The sequence below is a fragment of the Doryrhamphus excisus genome, chromosome 1, assembly GCF_030265055.1.
Source record: "Doryrhamphus excisus isolate RoL2022-K1 chromosome 1, RoL_Dexc_1.0, whole genome shotgun sequence".
NCBI lineage: Eukaryota > Metazoa > Chordata > Actinopteri > Syngnathiformes > Syngnathidae > Doryrhamphus > Doryrhamphus excisus.
The window spans coordinates 3,010,983-3,024,993 of record NC_080466.1 but is presented as its reverse complement, the minus strand read 5'-3'; the positions used below and the strand labels follow the sequence as shown (position 1 = coordinate 3,024,993).

General features: G+C 40.6%; 2 protein-coding genes across 3 annotated transcripts; both read left to right on the top strand.

Moving 5' to 3' along the window:
- Window positions 1-791: 791 nt before the first annotated feature.
- hmx1 (H6 family homeobox 1) lies at window positions 792-2,639 on the top strand. The gene is made up of 2 exons (XM_058078342.1): window positions 792-1,506; window positions 1,769-2,639. The coding sequence occupies exons 1-2, from the start codon at window positions 1,230-1,232 to the stop codon at window positions 2,359-2,361; spliced, it is 870 nt and encodes a 289-aa protein (XP_057934325.1). The 5' UTR covers window positions 792-1,229; the 3' UTR covers window positions 2,362-2,639.
- Window positions 2,640-3,944: 1,305 nt separating this feature from the next.
- Window positions 3,945-6,683, top strand: hmx4 (H6 family homeobox 4). Of its 2 annotated transcripts, none has more exons than XM_058078530.1 (2): window positions 3,945-4,290; window positions 4,370-6,683. In XM_058078530.1, exons 1-2 carry the CDS (start codon window positions 4,080-4,082, stop codon window positions 4,945-4,947), a joined length of 789 nt encoding a protein of 262 aa, XP_057934513.1. In that variant the 5' UTR covers window positions 3,945-4,079; the 3' UTR covers window positions 4,948-6,683. The 2 variants fall into 2 exon arrangements, with proteins under 2 accessions (XP_057934513.1, XP_057934440.1); XM_058078457.1 differs by having other exon boundaries at window positions 4,367-6,683.
- Window positions 6,684-14,011: the final 7,328 nt, after the last annotated feature.

Genomic DNA, 14,011 nt, shown 5'->3' with positions numbered 1-14,011 from the left:
TGAATGTGAGTGTGAATGGTTGTTTGTCTATATGTGCCCTGTGATTGGCTGGCCACCAGTCCAGGGTGTACCCCGCCTCACGCTCGAAGACAACTGGGATAGGCTCCAGCACCCCCCCGCGACCCTAGTGAGGAAAAGCGGTAGAAAATGAATAAATGAATGAATGTTGTGTATGAAATCTTTTTAAGGTACGTTGATTTCTCATAGGGCGGCACGGTGGTCTAGTGGTTAGCGCGCAGACCTCACAGCGAGGAGATCAGGGGTTCAATTCCACCCTTGGCCATCTCTGTGTGGAGTTTGCATGTTCTCCCCGTGCATGCGTGGGTTTTCTCCGGGTACTCCGGTTTCCTCCCACATTCCAAAAACATGCTAGGTTAATTGGCGACTCCAAATTGTCCATAGGTATGAATGTGAGTGTGAATGGTTGTTTGCCTATATGTGCCCTGTGATTGGCTGGCCACCAGTCCAGGGTGTACCCCGCCTCGTGAGGAAAAGTGGTAGAAAATGAATGAATGTTGTGTATTAAATCTTTTTAAGGTATGTTTATTTCTCATATCAGGCAGCAAATTACTTACAGTATAGAGTATACAGTACACAGAGTTTTTGTTTCTATAGTTGAATCATTTCCGCCAACGTGAAAACGGCATGCAATAGCATGTGACGGCATCTCCAAAGTGAATGTCATTTCACATGGTCCAATAAACCTGTGAAATGATAAACTGGACCACCTGGGCTGATGTGGCACACATTACTGGCAGGCTCCATGCTGAAATGTTCTGCCTGCTAATACATCACTGTGGTCGCTTGCCTCCTACTGAGACCACGACTGGATGACCGGGGGGGTTCTCGACCTGCAGGGGATAGCTGCTACCCTGGGTGGATCTTCATTTTGATCTGCACTCTAATTGACCCAAATAAAGAGCGCTAACAGAGCCCGCGGGCCTGGAAGGGACGGGCCTGTACAGTAGCAAGTCAAAGGCGCAGTGAGACGGCAATTTGCTTTTCCTTGGAAAATCCCATTTGCTATTGTGCTCGTCCAATCACTGGATGGCCTCCAGTGCTCGTTAAGCGTGACTGGACGTTCACTGTACTACTGCTGTCGTCTCTGCCTGCACCCCAGTGACTCGGTTTTTTTTTCTTTCCCAGGCAGCACAGAGCAAAGCAGCGATGCTCCATGCTTGGATTTTTGCAAGCTTTAACGCGTGATTTTGACAAGAAATCCACAAAATATGCAGAAAAAGCTGACGGATAACAGGACTCTCCCAACATCATCGAAGGCGTCGTCTTTTTTCATAGAGAATCTACTCGCATCGGGGCCATATGGCCGGGATTTTATGTCCGAAAACAGTCGAGGGATTGCGGCTGTGCGCGCAGACTCCACCAGCCTGGTCTCGGAAACACAGCCCGGTAGCTCCGGTTCAGCTTCGTCCCCACGTAGAGAGCCGCTGGTGGGCTGGTACACCCGCAACACTGCTGCGACTCCCGGAGCTTTGGCTGCACCAGGCAGTGAGTATATGCGCATTATTATGGATTTTAAAGTGAAAGCGGTTTTGCACCGGCTTTGACTCCGGATCCACACGCAGTTTACATTATTTAATATGGCCTATTTGAATACACTCACTAAAATAAATGTTGGAAGTTTTCTAAATGTGTTTCTAAACTGACGCATGCGTGGTTATTTGGTGTTTACATGGCCTAAAAAGTAATAAAAATGTACATTTGTTGTCATTATTTATTGTTCAAATTGCGCATGTTGGTCTCCTGTCAGGTCCAAATGACAACACAAGATCTGAGGACAACTGCTGCTCCGGATCCAGCAGCGACAGAAGTTCCCCTGCCGTATCAGAGCCCATAACAGACGACAGCGACGAAACCGAAAGGAAAATGATTGACAGCAACCTGTTAGACGACACGGACGAGGCTCCGAGTGGCTTCGACGCGCGCTCTGACGCATCCTCGGAGCCGAACCCGACACGGAAGAAGAAGACTCGGACTGTGTTCAGCCGCAGTCAGGTGTTTCAATTGGAGTCCACCTTCGACGTGAAACGCTACCTGAGCAGCTCGGAGAGGGCGGGGCTGGCCGCGTCCCTTCACCTGACAGAGACCCAGGTCAAGATCTGGTTCCAGAACCGCAGGAACAAATGGAAACGACAGCTGGCGGCGGACCTTGAGGCTGTGCATATTCCAAACCAGCGAGTTGTCAGGGTCCCGGTTCTGTATCACGACGGAACCGGAACCAGTACTGCATTGGCTTTTAACTTGAACGGACATGAGATGTTCTCCAACTCCATCTCGTACCCTCTGTCCTCCTTGGCGCACTCCATGAGCATACTGAGATCGCAGATGAGCGGCCTGGTGTAAACACACAACTAGTTTCAATCTGGTTTTATGTACAGTGCAGTAATACACAAGTGTGGATGGCATCCAAAGAAATAATGAGTCATTTTTTTTGCAGTGTTTGTATATATACTTACAGTATTATACTTACAGTGTATATATACTTACAGTATTATACTTACAGTGTATATATACTTACAGTAACGAGTGTTTGCTATTGTCAGCACATATAGTTTTATTAGTACACGCTCTCTGTGTACTATTTGAACACATCTATTTTTGTCTCCAAACTTTTATATAAAAAAAAAACACGTACGTTTTCAATATTATAATTTGTTCACAGAATAAATAATAAAGAAAAAATACTGAGTTTCATTCATTGTTGTGCATATTCAATGTCAATAGGACAATATTTTTTGTTTCATTTTTGACCAAGAGTTACATTAATATTGCGCAAACTGTGAGAACAGTCACATAAATAAATCATAACAACTGAAAATACGTGCTTCGTGGAGTTTATATCAATATGAATATGAAGCGTCTGTTCGTTAAAAGTAACTATAAATAGAAGAAAAAACGGAAGTTCGTTAACCAAGAATACTAACACAAGAGAGCAAGAGTTTAAAAATGGCGTTATGCTGCTGATATAAATAATCACCCAATAAAAATCGAATGTGTTATGCAGTATTATGTGAATCTGAATTAACAACAATTATATATAAATACTTCTATGTAACATGTATGTATTTATTATGTTTTGCTTTGCTTTCCGTTGACCTTAACATATCATTCTTACTAGTGTGACCCAAACATATCAGATATAAACACATCAGGTACACAAACAAAAGAGTTCCGGTTCAAAAAGTTACTAAAAAAAATTATATATCTTTACCACAAAAAAAAGTATCCTTCAGTATAGCAGAGAAGTGTGTAAAGTGTGTCTAATATAGTTTTGTTTACCTTATAGTGTTAGCAAGCAAAGTGCGGCACGAGGGCCACCTGCAGCCTGCAACTAATTCTTTGAAGGCCCACTGCATATTCTAAAAAAAAAAAAAAAATACAATTACAATAAAAGTAGCAAGAGATGTATAAAGTAGGTAAAGAAAGTTGCTGCTAATAATTGTAATAATTTTTTTGCGTACTTATGTAACTTTTTAGCATATTTGGTGGGTGTTAGCATTTGTTAGCTTTAACCAAATAAAAATATCAGTCTCTGTGGACAAATTTTGGAGACCTTGCAATAGGAAATATACTTTTTTTTTAAGTACAGGCTAAATGGGATATGGATTTTGTTGTTTATTCTTTAAAAATGAACATTTTTTTAGAATGTGACGTTTAAAACGGCTTATGTTATGTCAAGAGAAAAGATGGCGTATGTGATGTGATATAACATAGGAAGAAGACTGGATGCATGGAAAAAGCTGAATGTTTAGATGAATACCGAGTACCGAGAAGGAGCTATGACGTAGTACTCTCCAGCACTTCATCCCCAGGCTGTGGTTGGTTCACACATCTCCTTGAATGGACCAATCAGGAAGGACCCAGCGCGCCCCATCCGGACCGTGCTGCGCGCACTAAGGTTCCACACAACCTCGCCAGCCCAGCAGTGTCTCCACAGCGGATGCTGCTATGGTGCGTACACCAGCGACACCTTAGCGGTGACATCCAGGTCCTGATTTGGGTTTTTTTTTTTAAGTAAGAGGAGAAGTCAACGAAAGGGTGTTTACGCGTTTTTAGAGAATATGAGTAAAGTGGACGCGCCATGTCGTTCCAGCGCCTCTCTCAAGTTCACTATTGATAACATCCTCAATCTTAAAACAAGCGGGCGCGCCACTGACAGCTGTCACCCCCACGGAGAGCACCATGACTCGGTCACGGAGGCGAGTACAGGCCGCAAACTGCATGGACCCGGAACCCAGCAGAGGCTAGGACCCGAATCCATGGTTAAGGATGGTAAGAGGGGATTCTTTAATGTAAATAACGCTTGGTTAGCGAACACGTACAGAAGAATGAAACGACTGTTTTACAGCAGACTTTATCCCAGAGAGCAACGCGGCCACCGAGTCGGCTGTCAGCGGCCGAGGAGACCAGAGGAGGGCGGTGGATGCGCGTTTCGAGAGCGGGGACAGCAGCTGCGACGACTGCAGCTCCACTACTACCATCATCGCAGAGCCGCTTAAAGGTGACAGCCCCGCAAAGAAGAACAAAATGATCACGAAAAAGAAGACGCGCACCATTTTTTCCAAAAGACAGATCTTCCAGTTGGAGACTACCTTCGACATGAAGCGCTACCTGAGCAGCGCCGAGCGCGCCTGTCTGGCCAGCTCCCTGCAGCTCACGGAGACCCAGGTGAAAATATGGTTCCAGAACCGCAGGAATAAGTTGAAACGGCAAATCTCGAGTGAAATCGACGGACCGGTTAGCGACTTCCCTGACACGGTGAAGCCGGTCATGGTGGGTCAGCTCCCGGCCTTGTACAAGGAGAGCAGCCTGCTGGGGAGGTGCCTGCTGCCGATGCCGTTGCCCGTCGTGTACCCGGGCTCAAACACGCCTTACCTCTGCTTCTCAAACACCAGCAAGTACTTCAGCCTCTACGACGGGGACGTATGATGCTTCCAGCAAGTCCGCATGTGCAAAACAGACACTTTTTTAGTGACAATTTTGGAGCATTTATTAATTAAGCCTATACTGTATTTTCAAGGAGCCGGATATGAGTCCTTCAATGTTTCAATTTAAGTGGGAAATTAGGAACTCATCGCATATAAATGACCTGTTTTTGGTGTTATTTATTTATTAGCCTGCTTTCTGTGTAGGCCTAACACTTCCACTTGTATAGAGACAATAACAGGCCTAAGCAGAAGATAAAAGCCCAGCCGTGGCCTACATTATTAACATATTATTGTTTACATCATAGCCCGTTATCGTTGTTAACATCAACAGCGTTTCCAGCAGCCATGCCACCAAAGACATTAATATACCTTGCATGCGTTTCCATAACGAATTTTTAATTACAGAAACGTATTTTAATGAATGCCATTAACATTTTATTCACGCATGTCTATATATTTTTTTTTTCTATAAGTAATCCTACGCTTACGTTATTCCACATTACAGCATTTACTGCAACTGTTAATTAAAACAAGAAAAGTGTTTTCTTTAGCTCCAAGTTTTACTCGTCACTATTTGCACATCTGTATTTATCACTTTTTATTATTGTTTTTATCAAAAGTATGTATTTTTATTACTTGTATTTTTTAATATTATGGATTTGACGTGACGTCAGACTCCTGTAGTGACTCTGCTTTGGCAAGTTGGGCATTCAGATTGGTCAAGAAAAGTGGCAAAATGTTGATGTCATTTGTATAAATAGATACATGACACTATTAATATAGCAGTAAATAACTGGTTGGCACACACAGGGGAAAGAAATGTTGGAAATGAATGAATATTGGCCTGGCATGCATGCATCAAATTAAATAACTTTTTTTTTTTAAAGTAACAGCACCAAAGTTATTACAATTCACAAATTAGTCAACTTTCTTATTATCAAACTGTGATGTGAGTGTTTGCCACATTGGAAAGTATTGTATTCAATGTATCTTTTTTTTTTTTAAATCAGTATAAATACTACAGTATTGGAGGTGCATTTCAGTTCACAATGAATTTTTTTTTCTATAAGCAGAATAGTTGATAAAATAAAAGTATTGGGAATTTTAAATGAACATTTCTATAGACAAAATAAAATCTCCTAGGGAAAATAATACTGTAATTTGTAGCCAGCTGGTTTAAAAGTACACGGCCCTGCTGTTGTTTTACTATATCCAATCATCCAGGTAATCTAAACAGACATATAGCCACAAACTAAGCATAATATAAATGATGAGTTCAGACTGATCTGAAGTCATTCGGCATATACTATACAAAGACCTGCTTTTTTTGTGTTATTTTTTAAAAAAAGAGGTGGTACTAACATATTGTAGACAAAAAAATGACCATTCCAGTTCAAATGATGGCTATGCCATTTGATTTAAATGCATTTAAATGAAAGTCACTTCATCACAAACCCCTAAACTAATCAATAACATGCTTTCATTTCATATAAATTGAAAAAAAATCTCAATCTGTACTCTAAAATATGAATCTGTGTAGCACTAAGCAGCAGTAAGGAACATTATATTGCATTTTAACATTCAGCAGTAGTGATTTCATCATCGGTGCACTGTATCGACCGCATTTGGAAGAACAAAATATGACAAAAATATAACTCGCCACATGTACAAACAATGTCAAGACAAATTTGACGGGATGGTAATGCTACTGTTATAATCACAAAAGCAAAAAAATAATAATAATAACATGCAAGTGTGTGTATGGTGTGTATTAAGTGGGGAAAAAAAGGTGGTGTGTTGTCGCCTATTTTGCTCACGAGTGACTTTAAGATTAAAGTTATAACAGGAAAATATACATTTACGGGAGTACATTTCTACATTGTATAACATAAATAAACTAAAGGACTTGACTTGGACTTCAATGACAAAACAACATAACGCTTCACGTGCTGATTTCCTTCTCCGCTTGCCTCCAAGCTCATGTCAGAGATCCTCGTTTATATGCAGTTAGAAGTGAAAAAGAGTAAAAAGAAGGGGGGAGCTCACTCAGAACCATTTGATGAGTGTGTGTTTGTATTGGAAATAGCACGATCACGTTTGGGTTTCTGCACGGGTCTGCGCCTCCGTAAGGCCGAGGTCCGGCTTCTCAGAGGCAAGGAAGTGCTGTTCCTAAATGGTTGGAGAGCGTATCCAGAAGTGAGCGATTGTGTGTGCGCATTATGTCTGTGTAAAAGTCTCTGGCAGTTTCTTTCTGCATGACTAGTCGGGGGGGGGGGGGGTGTCCTTTCTCAGCTCGCCCGTTTCTTTAACCTCTGCTGACCTCTTCTAGTCATCTGACAAAGGTCGTCACCTAAGATGAATGGGGAGACTGTCCGTGAACATGTGTCTGAGAGACAACATATTCTCACCGGCAATGAGTATCCAAGAATGAAAGCGTGTGTTGTGGAAAAATATGCTACATTTGTTGAGCCGTAATAGCATAAACGGCTACTTCGCAAATGAAAACACTGTTTGGCGTACCGTGGGAACTCGGACCCTGGTTGACCCACAGTTTGAAATTGGAATTTTCAGTTTGAGTCATATAATTTGGCCAAGAGCGATCATTTTTGTAACATTTATTTTCAGACCAAACAATCAAAATCTGAAGTAAAATGTTGGCATTCGCAAAACACAATTTGTATTAAAACATCAACAAAAAAAAGTTTTTGTTCTTCTGCATCTTGTATAAGAGCATCCAACTTTCTTCACTATTAAAATCTCCTTTGACAAACAGTAAAGGTGAGCTAATTGCTATTTAAATGAACGGCAACATTTTAATTGCACTTAATTTACAAAGCAGACATCCACTCTATCAGTGTGCTGTTTTTTGTGGTATCATTAAATAGAAGCATCATGTTTGAATGGAACAGTTACTGTAGTAGAAAAATACAAAGCGTTTAGTGAACTACTCAAAATCAGCTGCCGAGCTACCTGTTGGAGACCCGTGGTGGAGAAACTTGCCTGACATTGGTGCAATCAGCGCGGGTAATACTCACTCAATACTCAAATAAAGTGGTTGGTTGTACATCTTCTACATAAATCCCAGAGTTTGACTCTCCGCGACCCTAAATAGTATCAGTGGTAGAAAATGGATGGATGTTGATGAATGACGAAGTCCTGCATGACAGCAGTCGGACCGCTAAAGTTTATATGACCCGAGAGGCAACATTTTCGGTAAAAAATACCATCATGTATCAACAGGCAAGTATAAAGATATTTTCAGTTTATTAAAAGATACACTACTGGGCTTTCTGCTTTGTTGCGTTTCCTGCCAACTAACACAAATATGCAAATGTACATTTGGCGGGTGTGCTCCTTCCGTCACTACTTAGATCCTCATTGTGTCCCAGTCCACCAGAGAGCAACCCGAGAACAAAACTACATGACACAGCACATTGTAAAGTAAACAACAAGGCTATTAGTTAGGAGCGGAAACCCGACACAGGAGCTCTTGTGTATATGTGTCACACTTAAAGACTGTTTGATGGCCTATTGATCTGATGATTTAGACCCCCCCAAGCCCCCTTATCCGTAGTGCAATTTGCTTGAGGAAATTGAAAGATAGCAGAGGGAATGGATTTGGATAAAAGCAAAGTGATACAGAGGCAAATAGAGTTCAGGGAAGACTATGAACCGCGCCAAAAGAGAGTTCTGATAACTACATGACTACATGATTAATCCCTCAAAATATATCAATAAATAAAACATTTTGTTTTGTGGTTTATTATTAATATTGTTCATTTTTAGACATTTTTTTTTTAGACAAAATTTTTAGACAATTTTTCAAGGCACACAGAATTTTGCTCTATATACTGTAAACATGGAACCTACCAAAAGAAAAATTTGACTCTCATCTTTCATCACAAAAAAAGTTAGTTTCTACCTTTTTTCGTGAGTTTCAGGAAAATATCGGTTCCCAACAAAAAGGGAGAAAAAAACACTTTTGTGAAAAGAAAAATTTCAAACATAACGTTAACACAAATGTTTTGCTCAAAATATTCCAAAAGTTATACTATAACATAAATACAGTAAACCTCGGATATATCGGACTCGGATATATCGGAAATTCGCTCACAACGGACAGATAAAAAAGAACCGATTTTTCTGTAATGCATTTCCAATAAAAATTCATTGCATATATCGGATTTTTTATAACGGATTTCGCCTATTTCGGACAAAATCTCCAGTCCCGTTCCAATGCATTTCCATTAAATTTCCCTCGCATATATCGGATGGCCGCATCGTGGCGCTCCGATTCGCAGAATCGTGACAGGCCGCTATACGACGTCATTTGCAGCGTTTGCAGCGTTGCCTGCGTGTCCAGGTACATTGGAAACATAGTCAAGGAAGTGCCTTTTTATAACGGATAAAATCCCATTTACGCATATACCGGATATAAATCCGATATATGCGTAAAACGGACATTTTCCGGTATACGCATATAACGGATTTCGCTTATATCGGACAAAACCAGTGGGAACAATTGAATCCGATATATCCGAGGTTTACTGTAGTACAAAAAAGGGTTGTTTTACATCAAAATAATGTATCTGCAAATATAACACTGTGAACTATTCACACTTTTCCCATTTGGAACTAAACTTTGTGTGGGCACTCGTGTGGATGCGCATGTTAAAGATTCCCGACAATGCACAGCCTTCTGCGCGCTACACTCCTCCATGCTGTTCCTCATCCTCCTTGCTGTTGTGTGTCAATATATTAAAAAGATCCAAGATGCTGAGGATGCTTATCAAATACCCTTCTGCCAACGTGTGTCTGATTTTATGGCTTAAAACCGCTTGAATAGTGACTTCTTTTAGGCTCCAGTTGCGTCACCTTTTTTGCCTCTCATGCAGAAAAAAATCAGAAAAGACAAAAAACGCCAGTTAGAAAATGTCTAAATACGTCCTCGATATTGAATGACTTTAAAAAAAATGCATATTTAAACAAATTTTATGTATGTTTTTTGCCTAAGTTGAGCATTTTCAAGTAGAAAATTGTCTAAATGAACTAAAATACACAAGTAAGGCACTCATATAGGTCAGTATGTCAGTAATGTTATTGTAATATTCAATGAGATGAACAAGCACCAGACTTAATCTCCGGAACAACAGACTTTTATTGCAGGTTTGAATCATCCCACAGTAAACACAATAATCCCGAATACGAGCTTACCGTTGCAACCGTAACTCACACCAACCTCAAAATAGACATCCCTGACATCACTTCCTGTCTGCTCCCCCACTCAGCTCACCTTGCACTGAAACTTATTTACAGCAACACACAAGCAAAGTCTTATTTATGTCTTAAATTTGCTGTTATTAGGTCTATTACGTTGGGTGATATCAGTACATATGTAACTGTGTGCTATTTCATGTCTAGGGGGCTCGAATAATGTAACAATTTATTTGTTTAGAAGGTCGTAAACGTTTTTTTATGCACTAACTTCAAAAATATTCTATTTATAAATAAGGAATCCTGCTTTGCCGAAATTCACTTATCACACTCCGAGCCAATGAACAGCAATAAACAAGGGATTACTTTGTTAATATTTTATTTAGTAGGCTGGATAACATGTTTGGTAAAAGCTAGTATGTAGCATTAGCACGCAAAAATATTTTTTAGCATTTAATTTCTACATTCAGATTTCTATCTATGAAGTGAAACACACACAGACACACACACACACACGCACATACACACCAAAACTGTGTATCAATTAAAGAGCACCGTGTCCAACGCCCTCCCTCATGTCCTGTCCCTTCAGACACCCTTGTCAGGATAATGTGCCATTAATCTACCCCTGAAAACACATTATTGGCCAATCAATAGGTGAGATGGGGGCAATAAGGGAACAGAGGAAAGAGGAGAAGGAAGGAGATGGACAGGAGACAGGGGAGGGATGCTCTAAGTCTGGGGGGGGGGAGGCGTACTAGCTCCACTATATGCGGACATGGAATACTCAGTGGTTTTATACTGGATGTCAATAGAGGTCCATTAACAACAGATAGAGTTGTCAAAGTGCCCTAACTGTTACAACGAGTGGAGACAGGTGGAGCAAAGAGCATTAAAACCACCAGAAAGTCAAATGTGTTTCTAATAACTAATAAACTACTTACTAGCTAGAATCAGAAAAAATATTCTACTCAGACGGGGAGGAAACCATAAGTAGATGTGAAATTACACCAAGTATCTCCAAAGAGATACAGATGGCTCAGCATAAAATAAGGTAAAAAACAAAAATGTATATACAGTAAACCTCGGATATATCGGATTCAATTGTTCCCACTGGTTTTGTCCGATATAAGCGAAATCCGTTATATGCGTATACCGGAAAATGTCCGTTTTACGCATATATCGGATTTATATCCGGTATATGCGTAAATCGGATTTTATCCGTTATAAAAAGGCACTTCCTTGACTATGTTTCCAATGTACCTGGACGCGCAGGCAACGCTGCAAACGACGTCGTATAGCGGCCTGTCACGATTCGGCGAATCGGAGCGCCACGATGCGGCCATCCGATATATGCGAGGGAAATTTAATGGAAATGCATTGGAACGGGACTGGAGATTTTGTCCGAAATAGGCGAAATCCGTTATAAAAAATCCGATATATGCAATGAATTTTTATTGGAAATGCATTACAGAAAAATCGGTTCTTTTTTATCTGTCCGTTGTGAGCGAATTTCCGATATATCCGAGTCCGATATATCCGAGGTTTACTGTACTATGAATTTTGATACAGTACTATTACAATGTATTTTATACACTGCAAAAACGTTTCTCAAAAAGACAAAATGTTGTCAGTCAAGTAAGTGGCTGTTCAAGAGACGTGCAAAAATATGTCCAAGAAAAAAGGATACAGAAATCAACAGGGTCTACTTCTTTGGCTAGTGATACTAAATAAATCATCTCAGCCATCACACGCATGTGAACACAAACACACATACAAAGATGTCAACATACAAGTTAATACATAACACTCTACTTAGCAAACACGCCTTGATGTATCACAGGATTTGGTCATCCAGCACTAAGCAGGGCACCGCATGTAATGTGCATGTAGCTCAGATGACCTGCATGCCTTTGTAGTGTGACTTGACAAACCACAACAACCTCTTGGAATCGAATGTTGTTGCAAAACAAGCCATAGTGAAACCTTGTGCCCAAAAACAGTGTGCTCTAATTTCCCTTCTTGTGTCACAAGTGACCCATCAAACACTCAAAAAAAAAAAAAAATTCTGAACAATGATTACAATTGGTCGCTAACCTTAACCAAGTGAGTATCACAGTAATAATAATAACTCCCCCAGGGAGTGCTGAAGTGTTCTTGAGCAAGAAAATGAGCCTCTAATTGCTTCTGATGAGCTCCACAGGGCTCTCAATTAGACGGACAGCAGAAAAATCAAGGCAGAAGCATTTTGGCAGAGAGCTTGTGAAGCCCAGGAGATCACTGACTGACGTTACGGCGAGTAGTGCTGTTGGTTGACCAACTACTAGATTATAGTAACTCATTTATTGATTTGCAAGTGTGATGCTCTGTATGATGTTAAAGGGGACCTATTTTTTTTTTCCACTTTTCTGACCAATAAATGTACAGTAAACCTCGGATATATCGGACTCTGATATATCGGAAATTCGCTCACAACGGACAGATAAAAAAGAACCGATTTTTCTGTAATGCATTTCCAATAAAAATTCATTGCATATATCGGATTTTTTATAACGGATTTCGCCTATTTCGGACAAAATCTCCAGTCCCGTTCCAATGCATTTCCATTAAATTTCCCTCGCATATATCGGATGGCCGCATCGTGGCGCTCCGATTCGCCGAATCGTGACAGGCCGCTATACGACGTCATTTGCAGCGTTTGCAGCCTTGCCTGCGCGTCCAGGTACATTGGAAACAAAGTCAAGGAAGTGCCTCTTTATAACGGATAAAATCCGATTTACGCATATACCGGATATAAATCCGATATATGCGTAAAACGGACATTTTCCGGTATACGCATATAACGGATTTCGCTTATATCGGACAAAACCAGTGGGAACAATTGAATCCGATATATTCGAGGTTTACTGTAGTTACAATGTTGTATTTTGGTGTTAAACCATGCCAAAGTTTCAGATTGCGCATTTTGGAAGTGAGCGTTGAAAGAAATTTTGAATGGCTCAAAACGTTCGGTTTCAGAGGGCGTTGCAAAACTGTTCCATTTGTGATGTCACAAACGGGTTTCTTTATGGCTAACAATAGCTTGTAAAAAGTGTTTCTTTGAGTGTAAGGGAAAGACACATTTGTTTACAATTCCTAAAGACGCCACCATCGGGAACAACTGGTTGGAGTTCCTGATACGTACCAGCAAAAGAAATTTTTAATTTTAATTTATCAACAACATTTCACACTGGACTGTTCCGAAGCCTGACGCCTTTCCAACGTTGCTTGGTCGTGTGGAAGACTCAGACTAGAAAGCAGTAAGTAACAACTTACCAGTGTCCTAACTGTGTTTATTTTATTTAAGTAGAATACTGAATACTGACTAAATACTGAATGCTGTGTCAGCACTCTTTCTGTGACTAAGGTCCTTAAAGTGGACCTATAATGCTAATTTTTCAACCATTTGTATTGAGTCGTGGTCTCCTATAGAGCAGCTACACACAATAACCCGCGCAGAAAACTTTTTAGATTTTCTAGAACCTGCACCTATTCCTTGGATTTGTGCTTCCTGACAAAACGGTCTGTTTTAATTTATTCCACCCACGACTCACCTCCTCGCTGTGATTGGTCACACGCCAAAAGTGCTGCCTCACTATGAACCATATAAGGAAGTCCACCCCTCTGTGACATCACAAAGGCGCAGTTTTACCACGCCTTTTGAAACGCGACGTTTTGAGCCATCCTAAACCTCTTTCAGGGCTCACTTCCAAATACGGAAAACTCCTTATCTGAAACTTTGGCATCATTTAACAGGAGAATACAACATTCTAACTACATTTATTGGTCAGAAAAGTGGAAAAAGCATAATA